At 38.8% G+C, this 24,254-nt stretch overlaps 1 protein-coding gene across 8 annotated transcripts in view; it reads left to right on the top strand.

Moving 5' to 3' along the window:
* ANKIB1 (ankyrin repeat and IBR domain containing 1) overlaps positions 1-14,180 on the top strand; it is a 146,424-nt gene extending 132,244 nt beyond the window's left edge. For 4 of the 8 annotated variants that reach the window (XM_045864726.2, XM_045864722.2, XM_064575287.1 and 1 more), the window contains 6 exons: positions 1,620-1,765; positions 2,780-2,958; positions 3,893-3,944; positions 8,309-8,423; positions 9,813-9,946; positions 10,281-13,450. In XM_045864726.2, the coding sequence (XP_045720682.1) occupies positions 1,620-1,765; positions 2,780-2,958; positions 3,893-3,944; positions 8,309-8,423; positions 9,813-9,946; positions 10,281-11,024 (1,370 nt within the window). In that variant the 3' untranslated portion in view covers positions 11,025-13,450. Of the gene's footprint in view, positions 1-1,619; positions 1,766-2,779; positions 2,959-3,892; positions 3,945-8,308; positions 8,424-9,812; positions 9,947-10,280; positions 13,451-13,865 lie in introns of those variants that run through there. The other 4 variants (XM_045864727.2, XM_064575291.1, XM_064575290.1 and 1 more) reach the window with 3 other exon arrangements.
* Positions 14,181-24,254: the final 10,074 nt, after the last annotated feature.

Here is a 24,254-nt window from a genome sequence, read left to right as displayed (position 1 = left end):
TGGAAATTCAGAAAGAACATTCCTAAAATGTATTGAGTATTGATTGCATCATTAAAATATAATATCTCACAATGACCACACAGAGTATAGGTTCTACCATGTTTGTTTTAAAAAGTCACATTTTAAAATAATCATAGTTTATATATAAAAGGTTTTCAGCCTAAAAATGCAATTATATTTGCTCCAGTTTGTAAAAGTAAGACCCTTTTCATGAGGGTAATTCCCTAATTAAGATAGTAAGCATAAATGAAATAAATTAGAGTAGGAGAAAAAGTATTCAATAGCAGCTTTGTCTCCTTGCTAATATTTAGTTTTTAGACTTTAGGAATGATGTAACTATATCGCCATTATCAAACTCTTGAAGTACTGTCCACAGTAAAAATGAAAAGGAAAAAACCCTCACCGGTTCTACAGTTCTTCAACGGGGATTTTTGTCTCTTACATCACTGGGTTGTCCCTAATGCTTAGAACAGTGCCTGACACATAGTAAACATTCGATAAATATCTGTAGATGTGAATTACTGCTTCTTTTCAACCTTCTGGAGGTTCGAGACGGAGACCACATAATGAGATATGAAAAAGAAATGTTACAAGGATTGGAAAGGAAGAAACAAAACTTCACATACTTCTCACACATGTCATAGTGGGTTTGTTTTGTTTTGTTTTTCTTTTTTTACATCTTCTTAGTTCAGATCCCTCTGCTAGGGTAGATATTTGGGGATGGTCTGTACATCAATGTGTGTATATACACATGTAATTTCTTTCCACAAGCCTGCAGAATAATGTTACTTTCAAAAGCACTTATGAATCTAGACTCTACTCCTTAGTTTCCCTTTATTTGCAGTTAAGGAGAAAGCTAGAATGTTATAATGATACTTGGAGAAGGAACGGTCTCAGATAGTAAGGCAGTTTCTTCTCCCCTCTTCCTCAGTCTCCCTCCCTTTCTTTCTCTTCTTGATATATTTACTAGCATTAGTTATCCAGTTGTTCCCCAGAATGTTGTATCTTTTTTCTTACAATGTTTTTGCAGAAGCATAATCATAATTTGGTGGGGGTTTTTTGGTTTTTTGGTTTTTGTTTTGTTTTTTGGCAAACAACTGAGCAGGGCATTTGTTTTAATTCTTTTTTTTTTTTAAGTTTATTTTTTTTAGTAATCTCTATACCAAACATGGGGCTCAAACATATAACCCCAAGATCAAGAGTTGCATGCTTTTCTGACTGAGCCAGCCAGGAGCTCCCGTTTGTTTTAATTTTTAATCAGCAAAGTTTCACTAGAGATAACCTGAAAAATATAGTAAAGAAGAGCTGACCTAAAGCTAGATTTGTTTAACCAACAGGGTGAGAACAGAATCCAGAATCAGGGTATGCATTCCTTAATGACTACCATCAGTGCTCCTGGGCAACTGCAGTGTGTGCTTCATTTATAAATGCAGACAAGCCACGCATGAGTGTTTTGTGTAGGTGTTTAGTCTAGTTCAGATAATTACTATCATACAGTTACTTCAAACAGTTTTTTCAGAGAGATCCTTTGTTGTTGTTTTTTAGGAAAACTCAGTCGTTTAATTATAACACATATTTGCAAAACAATTTTTTTTCACTGTGCCTGATTTACTTTATAGCTGAAGGAGGCTGTCCAGATACCACTTTCATTGAAGATGCAGTTCATGTGCTCTTAAAAACTCGACGCATTCTCAAGTGTTCTTACCCATATGGATTTTTCTTAGAACCTAAAAGCACAAAGAAAGAAATTTTTGAACTCATGCAAGTAAGATATCTTCTTAAAATTAAATTTAAATGCAATTTTTATAAAAAACAGATTTTGTCCTTTTTCAACCACTTAGCTAAGTTTTATCTTATTTGGCTGTGACTAGAAAACAATTTTGTTTTCATTTTTAGAATGGTTTTTAAGTAAAGGAAAAGTTACCAGTAATAAACTGAAATTTTTTTGTATTTAAATTTACCACTGCAGATCCGAGTGAGTTCTGAGCGATGTAAACATTTCCTACCACATTTGTTTATTTGTTTTAAACTGGCTGATGTTGAAATCTGGCCTAATTCTTAATATGTAATTCCAAATTTTATCTTCAAAGATGAAACAAACCACATTACATACTAGATGGGAAAGTTGCTGTTTACTAGTTTATTTTAAAAGTACAACTGAAAAAGTTACAGTATTTAAAAAGAAAAACACCTAAGCCAACTGACATCACTATAGCTGAACAACTTCATTGTACTTCTTTTTTTTTAATCCACCAAACTTTCTTCTCTTGCCACAATTTCCTTGTCATCCCTTTGAGCTGTCCTCTAGTAATTTATATCCTACATCTCTTTTTAAAAATGCTCAATATTAATTTTCTCCATGAAGCCTTTCAGATCTAACCCCAGATCACAGGGATCTTGCCTTACCTCAAATTCCTTTAGCATTTACATATAGTTTACACTACACAGTCATGTATTTGCATATACAATGCCTTGAAATTTACTTTTTTTTTTTTCTACATAGACAAATGGTAAATTCCCTGTAGACATTTGGCATACTCACTGTCTTTGTAATCTGTACCAACTACATTGTTATAAATGCCTTTCAAAAGAGTGCTATTTTCCAGAAATGTACAAAATAGAAGTATATATTAAATAGGAAGTTATTTTATAATTTGGATTAATTTTTTACTTCAAAAGAATTAGATTTAACTGAGAAACCATAGACAGGGGATTTGCTGCTGACTAACCTACTCAGCCTATAATCCTTCTTTTTTCTCTCTTTCTTTTCTTAACATAGACAGACCTAGAAATGGTCACTGAAGACCTTGCCCAAAAAGTCAATAGGCCTTACCTTCGCACACCCCGCCACAAGATCATCAAGGCAGCGTGCCTTGTACAGCAGAAGAGACAAGAATTCCTGGCATCTGTGGCTCGGGGAGTTGCTCCTGCAGACTCACCAGAAGCTCCAAGGCGCAGGTAAAAAGGATGCATGCTATGGAAATCATCCTAGCTCCAGCCACAAATGCCACCAGGTTTATTTTTTTATCTAACTAGGGTTCATATTCCTGGAAGTTACTCATATCTAAAATACAGAGAGCTGATAAAAGCATGTTAACTTCTTTTTGGGGATTTTTCCCCCCCAGTTATATTTCTATCTTTCTTATATTTTGTTTGTCTTTGTGTAGTTTCTTGGACTAAATTAGGCTAGGTTAATTTCATACTTCAGTGAACTCGTAATTCAAAGTATTCTAATGCATCACTTCAAATATGTAATATATGTAGTGATCTGATAGTCATAAATATCTTACAATGTTGAATTTGGAAGCCTTGCCAACTTATTATGGTCTTATTTATATTTTTATATAAGAGGTTATGAAGAAATTAGAAATCTGATATTAATAAAGTTATTTAAGTGATTCATATTCATCCATTAAAGAACAGTTGAGTTTTAGTTGTTTCTTTCAGATACTTATACTACTGCCATTATAAATTGAAGCCTATTTCCTTATTCATAATAATTATAAGCATTAGAAATTCCTTTGACCCTATTTTCATTACATAAACATTTATAAAATAAAAATAGAAGGAATCATAAAATATTCTGATATGGCATGATGAATTTTATTTTTCTACCATTTTACACAAACATAAAGCAATTCAGAATTTGAAAGAAAGTATTTTTTTTTCTGGAATTTTATTATGTTATGTTAATCACTATACATTACATCGTTAGTTTTTGATGTAGTGTTCCATGATTTAAAGTATCATTTTAATTATATTCAGCAGTTGATCTACTATGGTTAAGCAAGTTCCAAGCAGAGGACTTAAAAGTAATGTTCATTGGGCGAGGGTCTGATTGTACTTTGTAGTGCTGATAATAAATCAAGTGGTATGTCTAATTTCTTTGTAGCTTTGCTGGTGGAACATGGGATTGGGAATATTTAGGATTTGCATCACCTGAGGTAATTGTTTTATGGGGGGAGATGGGGTTTGTTTTGTTTTTTAATTATATTTTTCCTTCATGAAATCCTGCTTGTATTTCCACCCTTATCTATTCTAAAGTCTATTGAGATTGTCAGCAGTGTTTTCTCTTTCGTATATAATAAAAATGCCTCAGCAGAGTCTACATTTAGCTATTTGTGGTATCGGATTATCATCACATTTTTAATGCATCCCCTTTTTATTATTTTTAATTACTGAGGAGTCAGAATTAAGGCCAACTTACAGCATATATTTTGGAACATCACTTCACATTGGTTAATGAGATACAAGTTTTATTTATCAGAAATGTATTTTTTGTTGTAATATTATTTCAGTCTGAATCTATGAAAAACCTGCACAATCTGTTTTTTTAAAGTTATTACAACAACCTGATTGAATTGATTTATAATCAGTTTCTAAGGTGGAGACTTGACATTAATAATGTTTATGCAGAAAGAAATGCTTTGCTTAGTTGCTTTCTGTTTCTCTTTAAGATTTTCACCCTCTTCTTGGGTTTTTTGGCTGTTGTTATTGATAGATTTTAAAATACAGTCTAAAGTACTAACACTGCAAATAGCAATTACCACAAATAAAAATAAGATAGAGTGAAAATCTTAATCACATTGCTATTTTCTGAGATTTAAATTGCCACTGTCACTGGTGAGTCTGATTTTAAATGGTTTTAGCAGTTCTATTTCTGTCTCTCCTTCCTTACTCTTTAAAACAATAGTATATATCTAATGTTTATGTTATAATAACCTTTTAACTTAGTTCTTGGAAGGGAGCAGGACAAACAATGAAACCTTTGTTTATCATTTACAGCCCATTTGATATCTGAATGAAATCGCTTATGATCCAGAAATGACTGTGGCTTATTTAAATCAGATATTTTCTCTTTTCAGCTGCTGAGGATACTTGCAATCACCTTGTGGCCTTTTGTATTGGTAGATATATCCAAGAAAACATTGACTTGAGAAAACAATTTGTGCTTTGGAAAATTTTAAATTCACTTAAATTGCAAAAGGAATTCAATATATTAATGAAATTTATGTTGTAAAACAAATTATGAACCTTTTCTTTACCTGATCCTATGCTTATTATTCTGTTACAATTACAGCTTTGAGGATAATATGGAAAATTTCCACCTAAAAGCATAAATAAAGAAGCTTCAATTATCAAAAAAAAAGTACTAAAGATTTCAGTACTTCAAGGTAGAAACACAATTTAGCTTTATTTGAGCAAAAATGAAACCTTTACCACTGTACTCAGAGTCATGTATACATCATCTTGCAGCTTCTAGCTCCGACAGTAACTTTAGGATTCCTAAATATTTGTCCTTGAATATTGAAGGCCTGCTAATGTGACTGACACAGATTCATTTTATAAAAAAAAAAAAAAGGGAAGCTTGCCACCTCACGTGTGAATATTTATAAATAAAATTATTGAACTATTGTTCTCCAGAGATTGAGAATTGTGAAAGTATAAGTGACTTTTCCTTCTTAAATTTATTTTTTATGTGTTAATAAGTTTTATAAGAATTATTTAACTACTTTTGTTTTTCTCTTCTCTGAAGTCTTTGGCACACTGAAACACCAAGCTTTTATGTAAATCTTATTGCAAGTCTAAAGAATTAACATATAGTGTGAAACTAAAATTCTGCATGTGTGTGACTATCAAGTAACTGCCAAAATAATATCTTGAAAAATTAGCTCTTCGCCTTCATATATACTCTGAAAAAAAATAATGTTACCGAACTCCAGTAGACTTTTAGGTTGAATTTATATTTTTTCCATAAATTCCATCTTATTCTTTTTTTAATTAAATTGAATGAGTTAGTGACAATCGTAAGTATTTTGTACCACTTTAAAGGCAGTGGAGCCCAGAGGAAAGAGCATAGTGTTAAAGTCTGAGGACACCTGAATTCAAGGTCCAGCTTTGTAACTTACTAGACTTTAGGCTATATTCTTCCTTAAATTTCTCCTCTTTAAAATGTGGATGGTGCTATCTACTTCGTGGAAGTTCTGGAAGGATTAAAGCGTCCCTTTAAGTCACTGACAGATTTGGTGCTCACCAAAAATCTCCTGACCGCTTTTTTCCCCTATGAATCTCAAAATTTCTCAATCTTCTCGGTAACCTTAATACTCTCGAACCATTTGGAGTATACCAACTAAAGCCTTTTCATGTATTTCCTTAAAAATCTAGGAATTTGGGGGTACCTGGGTGGTGTAGTCAGGTGGGTGTCCCACTCTTGGTTTCGGCTCAGGTCATCATCTCAGGGTTGTGGGGCCCTGCACGCAGTGGGGAGTCTGCTTGGGACTCTCTCTCCCTCTCCCTCTGCCCTCCCAATACATGCACTCCCCCCCAAAATAAATAAATAAATCTTTTTTTAAAATCTAGGAATTCGGGCGCCTGGGTGGCTCAGTCGTTAAGCGTCTGCCTTCGGCTCAGGTCATGATCCCAGGGTCCTGGGATCGAGTCCTACATCGGGCTCCCTGCTCAGCGGGAAGCCTGCTTCTCCCTCTCCCACTCCCCCTGCTTGTGTTCCTGCTCTCACTCTCTCTCTGTCAAATAAATAAATAAAATCTTTAAAAAAAAATTAAAAAATAAAATAAATAAATAAATAAAATCTAGGAATTCTTAGGAATTTTCTGATAAGTTTAATTTTATGAGATCAGTTTTTTAAGCCTGTTGCATCATGAGAGAATGCCATTGAGTTTTCTGTCAGAATAATTATAAATAAATCAAGTTTCTTTTATAGTTGTTTTTAAACCAAATTTTAATTTTCTTAAATTAGGAATGTGTATATTCTGTGGTCAATAATAATTTGTTTAATTCAGAATAACTTTTTGTACCATCATCAAGTGTACAAAGTAAACGAATTCTCCTTAAATATAAGCCTTGAGGGGCTGCTGGGTGGCTCAGTCAGTTAAGTGTCTGACTCTTGGTTTCCATTCAGGTCATGATCTTGGGGTCATGAGATTGAGCCCCACTTCAGGCTCTGCACTCAACATGGAGTCTGCTTGAGATTCTCTCTCCCTCTCCCTCCCCCTTGGTCCCTCCCCTGCTCAGGTGCTCTCTCTCTTTCTAAAATAAATAAAACCTTTAATTAAATAAATAAACAACAAACACTGAACTGAAATAAAATTTTCATGCCATCTTTGTCTAAAAAATGTGATGTTCCTTAGTGGTCCAGTGAACCATGATGACATGTGATAGTCATCCAGTTTGGGATCATGGGCCTCCAGGAAAAGAGGAAATCATACTGCAGCTCAGCAGGAAAGTTTAAAGAACCTAAATAATCCCTCTGAGAACCTGTAGTATCTTTCTTGGTTTCTAACCTGGTAGGATGCCTTCCACTTCTTATTAGAGTCCCAACTGCTTATTTATACAGATGGAGTTTAAATAAATTTAACTTGAATGGTATGATGTGAACATTTTATTTGTGATGTAAAACTTCTCTTCGTTTATTGCAGTACTTTCCTAATATAAGCATATTGAATATCCTAGGATAACCAGGATGATCTTAAACCTGAGTATCTTTGCACTTACCACTGAAAGATTCTATAATGGTTCTCAAAATTAGCCTATTTATGCTGGTGTCATGCACACCACCTGGCCTCTCTTCTAGTCTTTTCTGTCTCTAAAATGTGGAAAAGTATGTTTGTACCCAAGTAATAGCAGGTAGTCACAGGTTCTGCCTCTGCCCAAATCTGTGTTCTTCCCATATGCTACACAGAAAACACTCCCCCCACCTGTGTTATAGATAATCCCACATATTAGCTAATATAGGAAGGAAGCCAAGTAACATCTTGTTTTAAAGCTAACTTCACATTTTTCTTTTAACCTAATCATTTAACTTCTGAGTATGGTATGTGGTTGTCCCAAGGAATACAAAATCTAATGGTCTGACAAGTACTTGACAGTGTATGCTCTTCGTTTTCTTTTTTTTCTTTCTATTGCACATATCACAGTCACTTTTTAAAAACCAAACCTCCAAGAGCCTAGCTTATATTAGTAAAATCATTATGGTATTAGTTATAACATTATGTGACAAGACCCAAGCATATGAAATAAGGCTCAGTTACGACCAAGCATTGGAGCTTGCAAGTATTCCCAAGTTATCCAGGCAATCATAATGACTATTTAAAATTTTTCTTTTTCCATTTTACCTTTTCTGTTTTCTTGGCATGGCAAAACCTGAAGTTTCTTTTGTTAAAGCCAAGTGATTTTATAATATGTTTATAAAATCACACATTTTTTTCTTGGAAAAATGTGTATTATTTGTTTTATTTGCATCTAAAAAATTGCATGCTCTCCTGTATTTTATAACCTTTGGTTTATGCAGGAATATGCTGAATTTCAGTATCGGAGGAGGCACAGACAACAACGCCGTCGAGGAGACGTGCACAGTCTGCTCAGTAACCCTCCAGACCCTGATGAGCCGAGTGAAAGCACTTTAGGTAAGCTCTTGAGTTGGCTATGTTTTCGTCTCTTCAGTCTCCTGAATTCATTCTAAAAACTGGCTAATCTAAATGTTTGTGAAATAGTTTGTAGTGCAGATATACAATCAATGTTCAGATGCTTCAAATGTCACAGGACACAGAAAACCAGGGAGATTAAGAACTTGGGCTGTGGAGTCAGCCAGACCTGGATTCGTGACCCCTTCTCTGCTGTGTGTCGGTGTGAAACTTCAGTCAAGTTCACTTAACCTCTCCAAGCTTCAGTCTCCTCATTCCAAAGAAGCAATAATAACAGTGACACTTTGCGGGCTCACTGTGAGCATTAAATGAGAGAATGCGTGTAAAACCCTTAAACACTGGTAGCACCTAGTGAGCACTCAGTAAATTGTAGCTCTTGATCACTGTTACTATGTTCATGAAATATTTTTCTCCTAGCCTCAGTCCTCCTCTAAAACATTCTTTAAAAGAGAGAAGATTTCTGGTATTAGAGATAAATGATTTTAATTATCAACTTTTTAACTTAATGTTAAATTGTTAATGGAAAATCTTCAAACTATAATGTCAGCAGATCATCTTTAATAAATCAGGATCAGGGGCGCCTGGGTGGGTCAGTCATTAAGTGTCTGCCTTTGGCTCAGGTCATGATCCCAGGGTCCTGAGATTGAGCCCCACATCGGGCTCCCTGCTCAGAGGGAGGCCTGCTTCTCCCTCTCTCACTCCCCCTGCTTATGTTCCCTCTCTCACTGTCTCTCTCTGTCAAATAAATAAAAATCTTAAAAATAAATAAATAAATCAGGACAGTGAGCCTAAAGATTTGTTCTTCGGGCTATTGTAATTTCAAAATTCTTTAGTTTTAAGAACTCTGAGAACTAATATATCTTTATTTGTTATTGCTTAAGGAAAAAAAGAGGAATGGGTAGTAGCACTTGCATTTATGAATAGAACTATATATAGTGTAAACAAAAATGTAAAGAACAATCATGTGTTTGAAGTAGTAGTATTAGATATATATATGTATATAGAAATATACATACATATATATACATAAATATATAGAGAGAAACATATATATATATATATATTTTTTTTTTTTTTTAAATAAAGGAAGCCAGTTAGCACCCCCTTTTGGAGCCCAATGTAGGACTTGAACTCACAACCCTGAGATCAAGACCTGAGCTGAGATCAAAAGTCGGATGCCTAAATGACAGCCACCCAGGTGCCCCGGTATTAGATATATTTTGATGAGATAAATATGGAGGAGAAATCTCTGAAAGATTAAGTGAACACAGGTTTTCAACAGCACTGAAAGAGAAGTTGTTGGCCGAAAGAAAAAGATGGGTGAAATCTTGTGTGACTGACTTGTCTCTGGTTCCACTTGCATTGAAACAGACATCACAGATGGTGGCAGTGGCCGCAGGCCTGGCGCCTCAGTGGTGAGCTCCGCGTCTATGAGCGTGCTGCACACCTCTTCCCTGCGCGACTACACCCCTGCCAGTCGCTCGGAAAACCAGGACTCTCTTCAGGTAGCCTTCCTGGGCAGCCTCGTCACCCTGTTCATGCTCTTTCTCTGTTTAGCCCGGCTTCCTATTTTTACTTTCCTTGTTTTCCTTTTTCTTCTTTTCATTCTAAAACCTTTGTTTCAGAGATGTAATACCAGAGTTCTCTTAAGGAATTTTTTTTCTCTTTAGCATGGGCAAGGAGAAAATTAAAATAAGATTTGAGTAGATAAAAAAATAATTCTGTATAAACAGAGGTAATATTTATTATCTTTAGCAAAAGAATAGTTGGTAAACCTCGTTGAGTTAAATAATTTTTCCTTTTAAAGTTTAAAGTGATTTTTACTTTCTGTCACCTCAGGCTCTGAGTTCCTTGGATGAAGATGATCCCAATATACTTCTTGCAATACAGTTATCACTGCAAGAATCCGGGCTGGCCATTGATGAGGAAAATAGAGACTTCCTCAATAATGAGGCATCCTTAGGAGCGATAGGCACCTCTTTACCTTCTAGGCTAGACTCGGTCCCCAGGAACACAGATAGCCCTCGGGCTGCGATGAGCAGCTCTGAGCTGTTGGAACTTGGTGACAGCCTCATGAGATTAGGAGGAGAAAGTGACCCATTTTCAACTGACACTCTGAGTTCACACCCTCTCAGTGAGGCAAGAAGTGAATTCTGTCCCTCATCCAGTGACCCTGACTCAGCTGGCCAGGACGCCAACATCAATGACAATCTTCTTGGCAATATCATGGCTTGGTTTCATGACATGAACCCTCAGAGTATTGCCCTGATTCCTCCAGCAGCTATAGAAATCAGTGCAGATTCCCAGCTCCCCTGTGTCAAAGATGAGTCAGAAGGTGTGAGGGATGTGGATCTGGTGCCACCGGAAGAAGATTCAGTGTTTGAAGATGCTGTGGTCAGTGAAGGTAGAAGAACCCAAATAGAAGAAGAAAATCCTTTGGAAGAAAATACTCTGGCTGGGGAGGCAGCATCTCCAGCTGGTAATAGTGGTAATGAGGCAGCCAACAAGGGGGATGGTTCAGATGTTTCAAGTCCAACACCTCAGACCTCAAGTGACTGGCTTGAACAAGTCCATTTAGTGTGAACTGAAGACCTTGGGCTCCAAATGAATCACAGGTACAGATGGTATTCTAGTGGAGTATGCTTTATAGAGACTTGATCCACTCAATTCCAACTCAGTTTTAAACCACTGACGTTAGGGTTGAATACGAAGGAGTTCCTTGAACGGTAGCTTCATTTCTGATATTAACCTTACAGGGAATTTCTTTTGTATTTAATGGGATAGCTTTTCCCCTTTGTGCTGACAAAAAAGAAGAGTAAGAGAAACACAAATGGAATGAGTAGGCCAGATTCCACATTCTGAGAAAATGCAGTCCTCCGTTTAGCCTAAGGTTGACAATACTTAAATTGAACATTTAAATTAAAGGCTTACTCCCTAATCCTTGGGTGGTTTTTCCTCTTTTAAAGAAAAAAGTTTTCTTCATTTTAGAAGTTACTTTGAACAGATCTGATAACATTTCGTTCCTCAGTCTGTCTGTGCTCTGCCATCACTTTCTTCCTTCCTGTCTGAGCAGTGTGAATTGAGGTGTCCAAGGCTTCTCCTTAGTGCTACATCGACCACAGTGTAGTTTTCATATTCACATGAATCAAAAATTTCTTGTCATGTCTATTACAGTCCACTTGTGCCAAAATGACTCATGCGCTGAATAACGAGGCGGTAGGCGTGCGGTGTCCTGAAGGGCTCCAGAGGAGTCTCGGCCTTCTCAGGAGTTAAAGGTGCCACTTGGTAGCAGTGATATTCCAGAATTGAATGGGCTTTTGTTGCCATGGAGACTGCATTTAAATAAATGTAGCCTGTAGCTTAAGTTAACTAAACCTAATGCTGCTGTTAAAAACAGTTTATTTTAATATTAAAATACAGTTGATTAGCAACAGCGGTGCTGTATTTTAAGAGACACTTTATTGGAAGTGCAATCATAGTTCTTTGTTTTCACACTTTTACAGTGCATTCTAATTACTAATGGGTGCAATTACTTTTAATGGTAAGTGTTTTATAAAATAGAAAAAAACGTGGAGTTTTCATGAGTTATAATAAATCCCACAATTATTAAAAAATTCAATAAAACATCCTGCGCAACATGTTACCGTGCCTTTGCCTAACTAAATGGATAGTTGCCAGTTAAATAAGTGAGTAATTCAAATTTCAGTGTCTCTTCTGAAGTAACTATGCTATGAATTGCAAAGACCTCCATAAAACCACCCATGGCCTTGCCTTTACAGTAAATATAACAACTAAATGTTCAGTTTGTTTGCCTAAATAGCAAATGCTGACATGTGTTTGTTCTATTGCACAATACTCATTTGCTGTGTGATTACTGTTTAGTGTTGAAAAAAATCAATTTCCTAGTTATCAGTGTCTTACTGTGAAGAAAATACTGGTCATAGTTGTAATTAAGATACAATGGTACAGTGTGTAATTAAAACTAGAGTAAACTGTTGGAATGGCTGTTTTACTTACATATTATCAAAACTAGCATAACACAAACAAAATAGATATGCAACATTCCGTTTAATGTTTTGCCAGATTCTTACCAGAAATCTACAGATACCAAAATTTCAGTACTGAGTGTGTACAGGCAAGTCCTGGGCTAGGTACAAGGTTATATTAGTATTGATATCCATGTGAGTTGTGATTATGGTTTTTGATTAATTTTTTTCTTCTCCAGGAACTGCTTTTGAAATTCTTGTCCTTTGAATTCATATGGCTAGGACATTATATTAGAGTAGTTAATATTCCCCAGGTTCCCTTGGAATAAACTGTATGTGAATTGCTCCTATGCCATGGATATCAAAGATCCACATTAGCTTTTATTTCCCCAATTATCAGAAATGTCGATATCAATCCCCATTAAATTAGTTGGGGAAAATATTAACTTTGTCTACAGTGTATTACTGTATATTAAACTGAAACAGTCCATTAAAGGATTTTTTTACAAATTTATTTTGGATTAAAAATAGCGACACCAATCAGTTTTTAGACCAAGTTGTAATTTTTCAATAGAAAGAGTCTTTGTATCACATTGAGCATCTAGCAAAGCTGCAATAAGGTGAGGAAGAGTGGTCCGTGTGAAGACAGTGTATGTGATGGGTTCCGGCTCCTTGCACCTTGTGCAGTCCCCTTTGTTTCTGTGCTTTTATCTCCTGAGCATGAAAAATGATCATTATTCAATTTGTATTTCCTTGGTACATATTTTAAAAACAACACAGTCATTGACTTTACAATTCAGAAATAAAGTTTGGCAAAGCCTATTTTGTAAACAAGTTAATTTTATAATGTAAAAAAAAAAAAATTACTCTAACCTTGACTTGTTATTTGCACTTTCATAGTCTATACTTGATACATTCCCACTTTATATACAGTAGGATTCTACAAACGTGTAGATGTCTGGCCAAATGAATGCTGTTAATAATATGTAAAATTCTTTGATTAAACATTTATTACTTAAACTACTTCACTTTTGTCTCATTACATTATAGACTTTGTTTTAACCAAGTCAGGAAGCTGATTTTCTTCAAATTAAATTCCCTCCAATATAATGGGATTAATTTGGTTCTGACATGTAATTGATTAGTGCCTAATATTTTTTTTACACTAGCCCACTTCCTGAGTATTTTATACCCCAAAGATAAACTCCAAAACACTGCATGACAATGTGTTAAAACATTGTGACTTCATTGCTCCTTTTATTTGCATCACTGTAGCTTTCAGGAGAAAAGTGTTATGATTTTTACTTGAAATTTCCAATAGAAACACACAGAAAAAGATAGAATTTTAAGGTATTTTGTAAAATTGCTTAGGACAGGAAACATTTTGTATGCCGTATGAATAGAAACACCATCATTTTATTATTCTGTCCCTTCTCAGTTACCGAAACAGCCTTTGCATCTGAAGTTCCAGTTTCGTGAAGTCTGCCGGTGAGAACCACTTAGTCATGTCATTGTATTTATGCTTTTCATTGTGTGGATCTGAAGCTTAACCACTAATGTCCATCTGCTGAATTATTCTTCAGATGTTGTTTACTGCAGCCACTGATCTCATTTTTGTTCTTTTAGTCCTCAAATATTGTTGTTTACCTGTCATGAATTAAAACCTAAGACTTACCGAAGTTTGCTTGTAATCTTAAAACAGTTATAGTGAGTGTGTCTCTGAAGAGTAAAATCTTGGAATCTAAGTAACAAATTTGGGGAGTTTTTTTAAGGCTGAAATAAAAACTCCATAGGAAAAAAAATTGTCATGTGCTCTGCACTGGGGCTGAGTGGTATTATCTCAGCATTGGGCCATCGGGATAATCACTGGGTCTTCTCCTTAGCAACAGTATGTTACTGCCTTGTCAGCCATCACCCTCTCACCACAGTAGTATAATTCTTTCTAGAAAAATAGAAGTGGCTCTTTCTAGACTATTGAGTGGCCATCCTTATTTTAGGAACGGCAGTCATCATAGTTCTTAAAGAAAGATGGGCCAGAAAAGTTTTCTTTAGCTCTCTGTTCCACTTAAGACTGACAGATGGCTGACAAAATGTGAGTGGTGGGCAAATTTTGAAGGACTTATCCTTCTTCAGTCTTTGAAACTATAGTTTGAAGATATTCTAGATTGGGCTGTATATCATTTTGTACTATTGCACAAGGCATCGGTTTACAGAGTGAGAGATACATACATGAAAGGACAAACAGAACACAATATAGGAAAGGCTAATTGTCAGACAAGACAGTCCAGTTCTCTTGCACCTCTTCTGCGCCCACACACTTTGCTGGGTGTCCCAAGACTGCAAGGCCTGACAACAGTTTTACCTGGGTATTTCTCAGGGTTTATGCAGTTAGTAACCTTGAGGACAGGGAGCAGGTATGCTGTAAAAGCAGTGGATTCCTCACCCTCAGTGTTCCTCAGCTGGATGCTTGGCATCCATCCGGGCCCATTGCATTGCCCCTGTGGAACTAGGGACAAGGGGAACTGCCACAAACATGCCGATGTTCATTCTGCAGGCTGTGTCTGAATGCGAAATGAAATCCTTGGCCTCTGACCCAAGAATCTTGTGTCTTCTGTCAGCATCCATGATACCGTGACAGGCCAGCTTACTTACTGGTTCTTACTGATAGGGTAAAAATCAAATCCCAGACCTGACAGTTTTGGCAGTGGGGATGGAATGCTGACAGAGACATGATTTTTCTGGAAGAGGGACCATGGGTCAGATTTGGGAATACGAGACTCCCTGGAATCTATCTGGTAGTGAATGCTTTCCTCCAAATGATAGATGAGGGGTTAGGGGGAGAGTAAGGGTTCCCACTGTCCTACTTATTACTGAACAGAAGTTGAGCTAATATTTAAAGGCTTAGCCAGAAAAGCTAAGATTGAAACAAGCTGCCCAAATGGTGCCTTGATGGTTGGTGACTTCTGCAGGTAGGCAGGCAGAGGAAGGAATATTTTCATGACAAGGGATCAGCAATTCCTGTGACTATGCGAAACGCAGATATAGTTCCTGAATCAAGGAGTCCCCAAACATAAAATAAATGGTATCAGCGATAAGAACCTTGCTTTTTGATTGAGAGCTTTGGGTGGCCCAAAAACTTTAGAAGTTGATTTGGTTGGGCTGCAAGCAATCGTGGCACTGTTCCCATGCAAAAGTGCATGCAGGACAGGTGGCCCTCACAGCTGGCGATGACGACAAGGTGCTAAGTGCTGGTGACAGAGTGGTGCCAAAGACTGCTGGGTGGGTGTGGAGAAGAAAGAAGCCCCTGAGCCCTGGTTCTTTCTGGATGCTGACGGGCATCAGCACCGCCATGGCAGAAGTAGTTGGGGCACTGACTCTGGAGAAAGGGGCTGAAGGAGAAAAAAGCCAACAGTTAAGTTCTCTCTCCACAGGCTAGCCTCCCCCACCTCCTCAGGTTTCCCACCCTCTTGGTTGGGGGGTAGCAGGATCTGGCACCCATATGCCGCCTGCTATAGCTCCTGACTCACACATTTTATACTCCTCAGTTGAGAAAGGCATTTGGACGAGCTCCGCAGCAGAGAAGGCAGGCTTCCCTTGTGAGTGAGGCCCTTTGGGGGATTCAATGTAATGTCACAACTTCCAAAACCGAATGTCTATTGGAACTGATGTGTTATGTGCCCAGAAGTACCTATCTCATAATTTTCATGGGGTTTCTCCCATTCAAGGACTGCCATATGTAGAGAAGTGACAGGGACATATAAATCACTCCCCAGTTAGCCTCCTTGTCCTCCCCTCTCCAGTGGTCCGGCAGAAACAATAAAGAACCCAGGAAGAGGGGCGCCTGGGTGGCTCAGTCGTTAAGCGTCTGCCTTCAGCTCAGGTCATGATCCCAGCGTCCTGTGATCGAGCCCCACATCGGGCTCCCTGCTCCGCGGGAGGCCTGCTTCTCCCTCTCCCACTCGCCCTTGCTTGTGTTCCCTCTCTCGCTGTGTCTCTGTCAATTAAATAAATAAAATCTTCAAAAAAAAAAAATTAAAAAAAAAAAAGAACCCAGGAGGAGAAAGGGAATGCACTCCTTCGGTTAAAGTACTTAGGCCATTTCCCAGCACAACATTGCCACCTGTCTGATGCAGCCACCAAGTACACCCATTTTGGGGAAATTCCACTATTAACCAGCTCCTAGGCTTTTGTTTGAAACTGAATGCCTGACCCATGGAGGCCTTGTGACTCACTGGTATGACATCTCCAATTTGGAGTGAGTCAACTGTACTTAGAATCTAATTAACCTGGGCCCAGCAGACCTTGCAAGTCAAATAGAAACAATGTTAGAAGAGGTATATTTGAGAGCGCGGCTAACCTGACTATAGCATAAATATCTCAATTTTACATGAAAAAAATTAGTAGCTACCCCTTCAGGAGATATTTTGAGCCCAACTTCACTGCCTGAAGCAAAGTCACTGGCTTAGTGGGGGGGGGGGGGAGGTCTCAGTTCATAGAATGCCTGTACTTGGTTCAATTGCTTGTCAGCAATTTCTACCAAGTCCCAGCAAAATTTTTTTTAATTTTTATTGTTATGTTAATCACCATACATTACATCATTAGTTCCAGCAAAATTTTCTTAAAAACTATAGATAACAATTCTAAAATTTATCTGGAAAGGCAAAGGAACTAAAATAGCTAAAAAGCTAAAACCTACTTTGAAAAGGAAAAATTAAGTGGAAGGAATCATTCTCAATTTCAAGACTTCAGTAGTCAAGACTGTGATACTGGTGGAAGGATAGACACATAGATCTATAGGAGATGGAGAATCAAAAACAACCCCACACAGATACCATCAACTGACTTTGACAAAGGTACCAAAACAATAAACAGAGGAAGGATAGTTTTTTCAATAAATGGTGCTGGAATAATTGGTTTTAAAACAGACAAAATTATGAACGTCTACCTAAAGCTCACACTTCACATAAAATTTAAAATGGATCACAAATTTAAATGTAAATATAAAACTTTCAGGAAAAAAATAGTAGAAAATCTTCATGATCCAGATTAAGCAAAATATTCTCCCACTTGATACCAAAAGCATGATCCATAAAAGAAAACATTGATAAACTGGACTTCATCAAAATTTAGCACTTTGCAAGAGATCCTTGTGAAGGTGAAAAGCTGCAGACTGAGAGAAGATTTGCAGACCACGTATCTAGAATATATAAAGAACTCTCAAAACTCAACAGTAAAAAGATAATCCAGTATAAAACGGACAAAAGACATGAAGAAACATTTTGCCGAAGAAGATACGTGGCTACCAAATGAGCACATGAAAAGTTCAACACATCCACCAGGAAATACACATTCAACAACATCCACCAGGAAATATAAAATCACAGTAAGACACAGTATGTACCTGTACAGCTGGCTAAAATAAACAGTATCAACACCAAATGCTGGCAAGCATGCAGAGAAACCGGATCGCCCAGGCACCACTGGTGGGAACATGATGGCACAGCCACCCTGGAAAATAGTTGGGTAGTTTCTTTAAGAACCAAGCGTCCACTTCCATAGGTCCCAGCACTTGCACTCCTGGAAGGAAAGTGAAAAACATGTCCACAGAAAAACCTGTGCATGGTTATTCATAGCAGCTTTATTTGTAGAAACCAAAAACTGGAATCCACCAAAATGTCCTCTAGTAGAGGAATGGCTAACCGTGGTCTCTCCATGCAGTGGAATGCTACTCAGCAGTGAAAGGGAATGAACAACTGACACGACGTGCAACAACGGGGATGGACCTCAAAGGCATTGTGCTGAGTGAAGAAAGCCAGTTTCAAAATGTCACCTACCGTATGATTCCATATATGTAACATTTTTTGAACTGACGAGAGATGCAAACAAATGAGTGGTTATCAGGGGTTAGGGATGGTGGGGGGCAGGGAGGGGTGTGTGGCTATAAAGGGGTTGCACAAGGGACATCTTTGTGGTGATGGAATGGTCTGTCTTGGTTATGCTGTCTACGTGAATCTACACGTGTGGCAAAATCACGTAGAACTACACATACATACTCTACTAATGTCAGTTTCCTGGTTCTGATATTGTACCTTATGTAAGAACCATTGGGGGAAACTGGGTAAAGAGTACACGGGGCCTCTCTACATTTTCTTTGTAATTTCCTGTGAATCTGTAATTATTTCAAAATAAAAAGTTAAAAAGAAAGATAGGCCAAATTTGGCATGCGGGCTATGTTTTGCTGACTGCATCTTTAGAGCAAAAATCAGATAAATAAAAGGTTATCTTAGTGCATTATGAGCTGCAACTTGGGAACCATCGATGAGATCTTCAGCAGTGGCTTTGTTTCAAAGACTGTGATTAAGTAAATATACTGAAACTGCCAACATTTGTTCTTGACTGTAGTGCCAAGTATATGCCATGGACATTTTGGCCACTGATGTTCCTTTGAGCCTCTGAGTGCCGGGGGGCATACTGATTTCAAAAAGAACAAGGCCTTTAACATGAGTAGTTTCACCAAGGCCCTTTTGTATTAGATAGATACGTGTGCTCATCGAACCTCACCTAGAGCTAGAGGAGGGAATACCCGTTTGGGATAATATAAGAACAGAAGTTAAAAGTAAATTATAGATTGCCCCACATTTGTGGGCATTATAGAAAGTATAACCTGAATTCTGTGGATTCTCCTGTTTCTTTTACTGTAAGCTTCCACTACCCTGTTGTGGACATCCAAAGTTGATGTACAAAGGTGCTGCGTATCACTGGATTTGAGGCCACTCCTGACAGATTTCCAAACTGGGGACTCTTCTCAAAAGATAAATTTCTTGGGGTGCCTGGGTGGCTCAGTCGTTGAGCGTCTGCCTTCGGCTCAGGTCACGATCCCAGGGTCCTGGGATCGAGCCCCGCATCGGACTCCTTGCTCAGTGGGGAGCCTGCTTCTCCCTCTACTGCTCCCTCTGCTTGTGCTCTCTCTGCATTTATACAAATCTTAAGATTTTATTTATTTATTTGACAGAAACACACGAGAGAGGGAACACAAGCAGGGGGAGCGGGAGAGGGAGAAGCAGGCTCACTGCCAAGCAGGGAGCCCGACGCGGGGCTCGATCCCAGGACCCTGGGATCATGAACTGAGCCGAAGGCAGACGCTTAACCGACTGAGCACATCCAGATGCCCCTCAAAAGACAAATTTCTAATATTGGGAATAAGTTAATCTCATCAGATAGACTGTTGCCAAGAGGTGTGGCTTAGAGTCCTTACTAAATGCAGAAGTAAAAAGATTGCCATGGATGTATTAGAATTTCTTTTAATCAAGTCACCGCTATGTAACGGCAGATACAGTAGACCCTAAATAGGCTGTGTGTGGTTGAGAACATTACCGAGACAATGGAAATGCCTGATGTGGTGCTGGGACAGCAGAAACTTAAGAATGAAATCAGCCAGCATGTCCCTGTTATATACAGGAAGGTTTTCTTGATGCCAGGAGAGTATGCAAAACCTCAAGCTTCCCAGCTGAATTTTCTTCTTTTATGGAATTAATTCACCAGGACTCTGGTAGCAAAGCGTTTGGCAGGTACACACATGGCAATGTTTGTTAATGTATCCAGACCCAGGAGCTTTAGAGGGTCCTCCCAGATTGTAAAGTCCCTTTCTCTTCTACTTGCTCATATTTCAGAGGTTACGCCCATCTTCAGGACTTTGCCAGTAAGTAATCAGAGATTATAAACCCAGTAAGAAACTCTACTATGGAGGTAGGGGCTAATCTGAAATAACAGGTTACCAAAAAGTCAGGTATATGTGACTGTAGTGCTTGTACTTAAAATTCAAATATCTTACTTGAGATCTGTAAATTCAGTTAAATCTAGAAATGAAGCTTTATGGTAAATCATTCCAGAGACGAGAAGAGACCATCTAATTTCCCCCATCCTACCCCTGCACAATTCATTCGTGCTGGGAACAGCCCCTTCTCGTTAGCGTGCCAGATACTGAAGGGGTTCAGACTCAAAAGGCTTCCCTGGGAGCAAATAGATTGCTTGAGATAGAATTTACATAATTACGGTATTATTATAAAGTATTATAATGATTCCTATAGAGTCAATTCTGTAGAACTTGAAACCAAAAATTTCCTACACTTACCAGGTGCTATATTTGTAAGAGAAAATATATAGAAGCATTCCCTGCATGTATATATTATACATAGCAGAAATCTCAAAAATTCAACTATGCGTATCTGGTAGTTAACAAAAACGTAACTTCCCAAAGCAATTTATGATAGCTTTTATACTTCAATAATATTACTTCAAACACGCTGTGCTTGTCAATTCATCCATTAGGATCTTAACATTTTAATCATGTAAATGATGGGTTGGCAAACCTTTTCTGTAAAAACCCAGCTGGTAAATATTTTAGACTTTGCAGGCCACACAGTCTCTGTGGCTACTATTGCATTCAGCTGTTGTAGCACAAAAGCATTCATAGACAATAAGTAAATAATGGCTGTGGCAGTGTTCTAACAGAAAAACAGACTAGATTTGGTTCAGGGGCCTTAGTTTCCTGAACTCTGGTATAAATGAACTGTCCATATGTATAATGTTTGTATTAGGAGCAGGTGCCAGGGCATTTAATACCTTGATAATATTTTCCCTGTAAGACCCTTCTCCAAAGCAGGCTTGCTTTCCCCCCAACCCCATCTCCGTAAGATTCCTTTACAGAATCTTTAATCTTCATTTTGCTCAAGATCCAGTTCAAAGTTTTTCTGTGTTTGTTGTTGGTTTACTGTATAGTTTCTGATCTAGGCTCAGTCTGTTTTCTTTCTCCAGTGAAGCTCTCCCCACATTGGGCATCTCTTCACTTCTGTGGCAGTAACAGGTTAATCTCATGTCAGGAACCTACCTCCCTTTGTACAAGTGGTAGCTTTTTGAGTCAGAATCCACTGGAAAGAAGGCAGAGGAATTTGGCTCAGCAAACCTCTGGAGATTCTAACTGAAATTAAAGTCCACTGTTACCTCCAGGCTCTCCTCAGTTCCACATCTCTCCAATTGGCTACAATTTAGGAAAAAGGGGAGGATGGGCAAGGGTCTTCTAGGTGTCTGGGGCTTGGCTTGCAGCAATTTGAGAGACATACACCCCCACTAAGAATTTCAGAATTGCACGTTGAAGGTTCAGCTCACTCAAAATTTGTCCCTACTGGCACCTGCTTTTCCTTTAGGAGACAAGGAAATGGCAGAAACTTTCTAAAGCAATGGTTAGGATGGCAAGGAATCCTAGAAAAGCTGCAAGATAAATGTCTGGCCCCAGCAAAAACAGGTGGTATTTGCAAATTATTTTGCCCAGTCAGGTTCACTTCAATTACATGTTAGTCTAATTTATGATTAACTTTGGACCTCTGGAGAACCAAGACTAACCTCCTCGATGGAAGGAATCAAACTTCCTTCCACAGTAAGCTTTTTATCCCCACAGCCTTGATTTTTCAATTTGATTCTATTTTATTTTATTCTATTTGTCTAATTTGCAATGCCGTAGCATCAAAACCAGACTACACGGGGGAGCCTGGGTGGCTCAGTCATTAAGCCTCTGCCTTCGGCTCAGGTCATGGTCCCAGGGTCCTGGGATCGAGCCCCGCATCCAGCTCCCTGCTCCGTGGGAAGCCTGCTTCTCCTTCTCCCGCTCCCTCTCTCGCTGTGTCTCTGTGAAATGAATAAATAAAATCCTAAAAGAAAAAAAAAACTGTACAGACAACGCTCGCCGAAATCTAAACTGCTGGCTAACTGATCCATTTCCGATTGATGATGAAAGAATTATGCTATCATGATCTGCAGCCATCACAGAATTATAATCCACTGTCATTTGAAAGTTTCCCAAACTAGAATTCTTTGCTCTTGATTGTGTCTATTTGGAAAAGCTCATTTGCCTTATTCATAGCCTTCTTTTCTCTAATACTTTCGATAAATGAAGTTTTCCCAGTCCTCTCATGCTGACTCCCGCATGCACAACCCTTGGCAGCCAGATCAAACCTCCTCTGCTATTCTCTGAGTCCTGATCCCCACAGCACAGCCTCTGCAGACCCTACTTCCTCTGCTTCACATCTCCCCTCCATTTCAAAAGAGGCTGCCACAGATAAATGTTCCAATCCCTCTCTCCAGTTTTATTTATTTATTTTTAAAGATTTTATTTATTTATTTGGCAGAGAGATACACAGCAAGAGAGGGAACACAAGCAGGTGGAGTGGGAAAGGGAGAAGCAGGCTTCCCGCCAAGCAGGGAGCCCGATGCGGGGCTCGATCCCAGGACCCCGGGATTACGACCTGAGCCGAAGGCAGACGCTTAACCACTGAGCCACCCAGGCGCCCCTCTCCAGTTTTAGAAAAAAGGGCCCTGGGCCTGTCAGGGGCCACCCCTCTTCCCGTCCCTACTCACTAGGATTTTTCTCCATTTCTCGTACCTTCATTTCCTTCTGCCTTCAAACATGCTCCAAATGTCCCCTGTCCTGGAGAGTGAAAAACCAAAAAGTAAAAAATGTACCACCTTTGCCTGCCTCTGCCGTTTCTCTCCTTCCAGAGGTGAAGCAACCAGACTTCTCTCTTGGGGTCTGGCCTCCCCTTCCACGATAACCGTTCCTGCCTCCATGAAGTCTGGACTCGGTCCTCTCTGTCCCTCCAAATCAGTGATCCAGTCACTGTCAAATCCACTGGGCTTGCTCTTGCTTTTATTGTGAGTTGCTTGACTTTTGGGTATAGATTTAATGAAACAGTGTTGTGTGTTCTTAAGGGTCTGAGACACCACAGCCCTAAGTGAATTATAGCCACACCTCACCAGTGCCTTCCTGAAAGGCTCTGCCAGCCTCCGTAATGTTACCCTCTCACTGTTGTTTTCATGACCCATATTCTTTTTCTTCCTTCCATCTACTAATTACGGGTATTTCTGGAATTTGGTCTTTGGACTCCCCTCTATATGTCATTCCTGACTATCTCATCCATTCTCCCTGCCTCGCTTCTCGCCTGTGATGGCCCCCAGTTACCTCTAGCCCCAAGCTGCAGCTCTTGAAACTGCCGGATTCATGTTTCCTGTTTCCACATATTCAAAATATCTAAACCTTTTATCACATCACAACTCCCCAAGCCATTTCCCTCTTTCTCAAGATGGCTTTATTTTAGTAAGTGACAATTACCCGCAGTAAATATGGGACATCCTTATTTCTCCCCTACCCTGAAGAGTCATCCAATCAGAGATCAACTTCCATCAGCCTTTTTTGTCCATTATCACGATCACAGGTGATTGACTCATTCTACCCCATTTATCATCCCAGGTCTGTTCTTACAGTGCCTTCAGTGTATGTGATTGCATTAGCTCTGATACAGCCTTCCTCTCTAACACCTCCCTCCTCTACCCTAACCCACCCACAATGACCAGACTAATTCTACAGCAGTGCCTTCACCGTGATACTGCAGTCGAAACCTTACGCCTACAAGATGGTCTGAAATCCTGAGCCTGAAAGTTGAGGTCCTCTGTCATCTGGCATATACCATCCCTCTACATAAATCTCTTCTCTCCAGCTCCCTCCCTGAACCACCTAAAGCACACCACAAGTGGGCCTGCCTCGTGCCTGCTCATCCTGCAGACGTGACTTATATGCTTCCTGCTGGGGCAAACACCAGAGACTGGCTGGACCAACGCTTGGAATTAGAAACAGGTGAGGCAAGGATGTAGCCATAGGTTCCTTTGGATGGATTTGAAAGTGTGAACTTTTATATCTCAGTGAAAATCTTCTCATCAGGCATCTCACACCAGCAAGGTATGAGACTCCAGGAGGGATATAAAGATCTGTCTAATCTAT

Source organism: Mirounga angustirostris, unplaced genomic scaffold (genome assembly GCF_029215605.1).
Source record: "Mirounga angustirostris isolate CCGP_5_RB_7025 unplaced genomic scaffold, mMirAng1.0.hap1 SCAF_12, whole genome shotgun sequence".
Classification (NCBI taxonomy): Eukaryota; Metazoa; Chordata; class Mammalia; order Carnivora; family Phocidae; genus Mirounga; species Mirounga angustirostris.
Note: the sequence above shows the minus strand (reverse complement) of the source record. Positions and strands in the feature narration are given on the sequence as shown.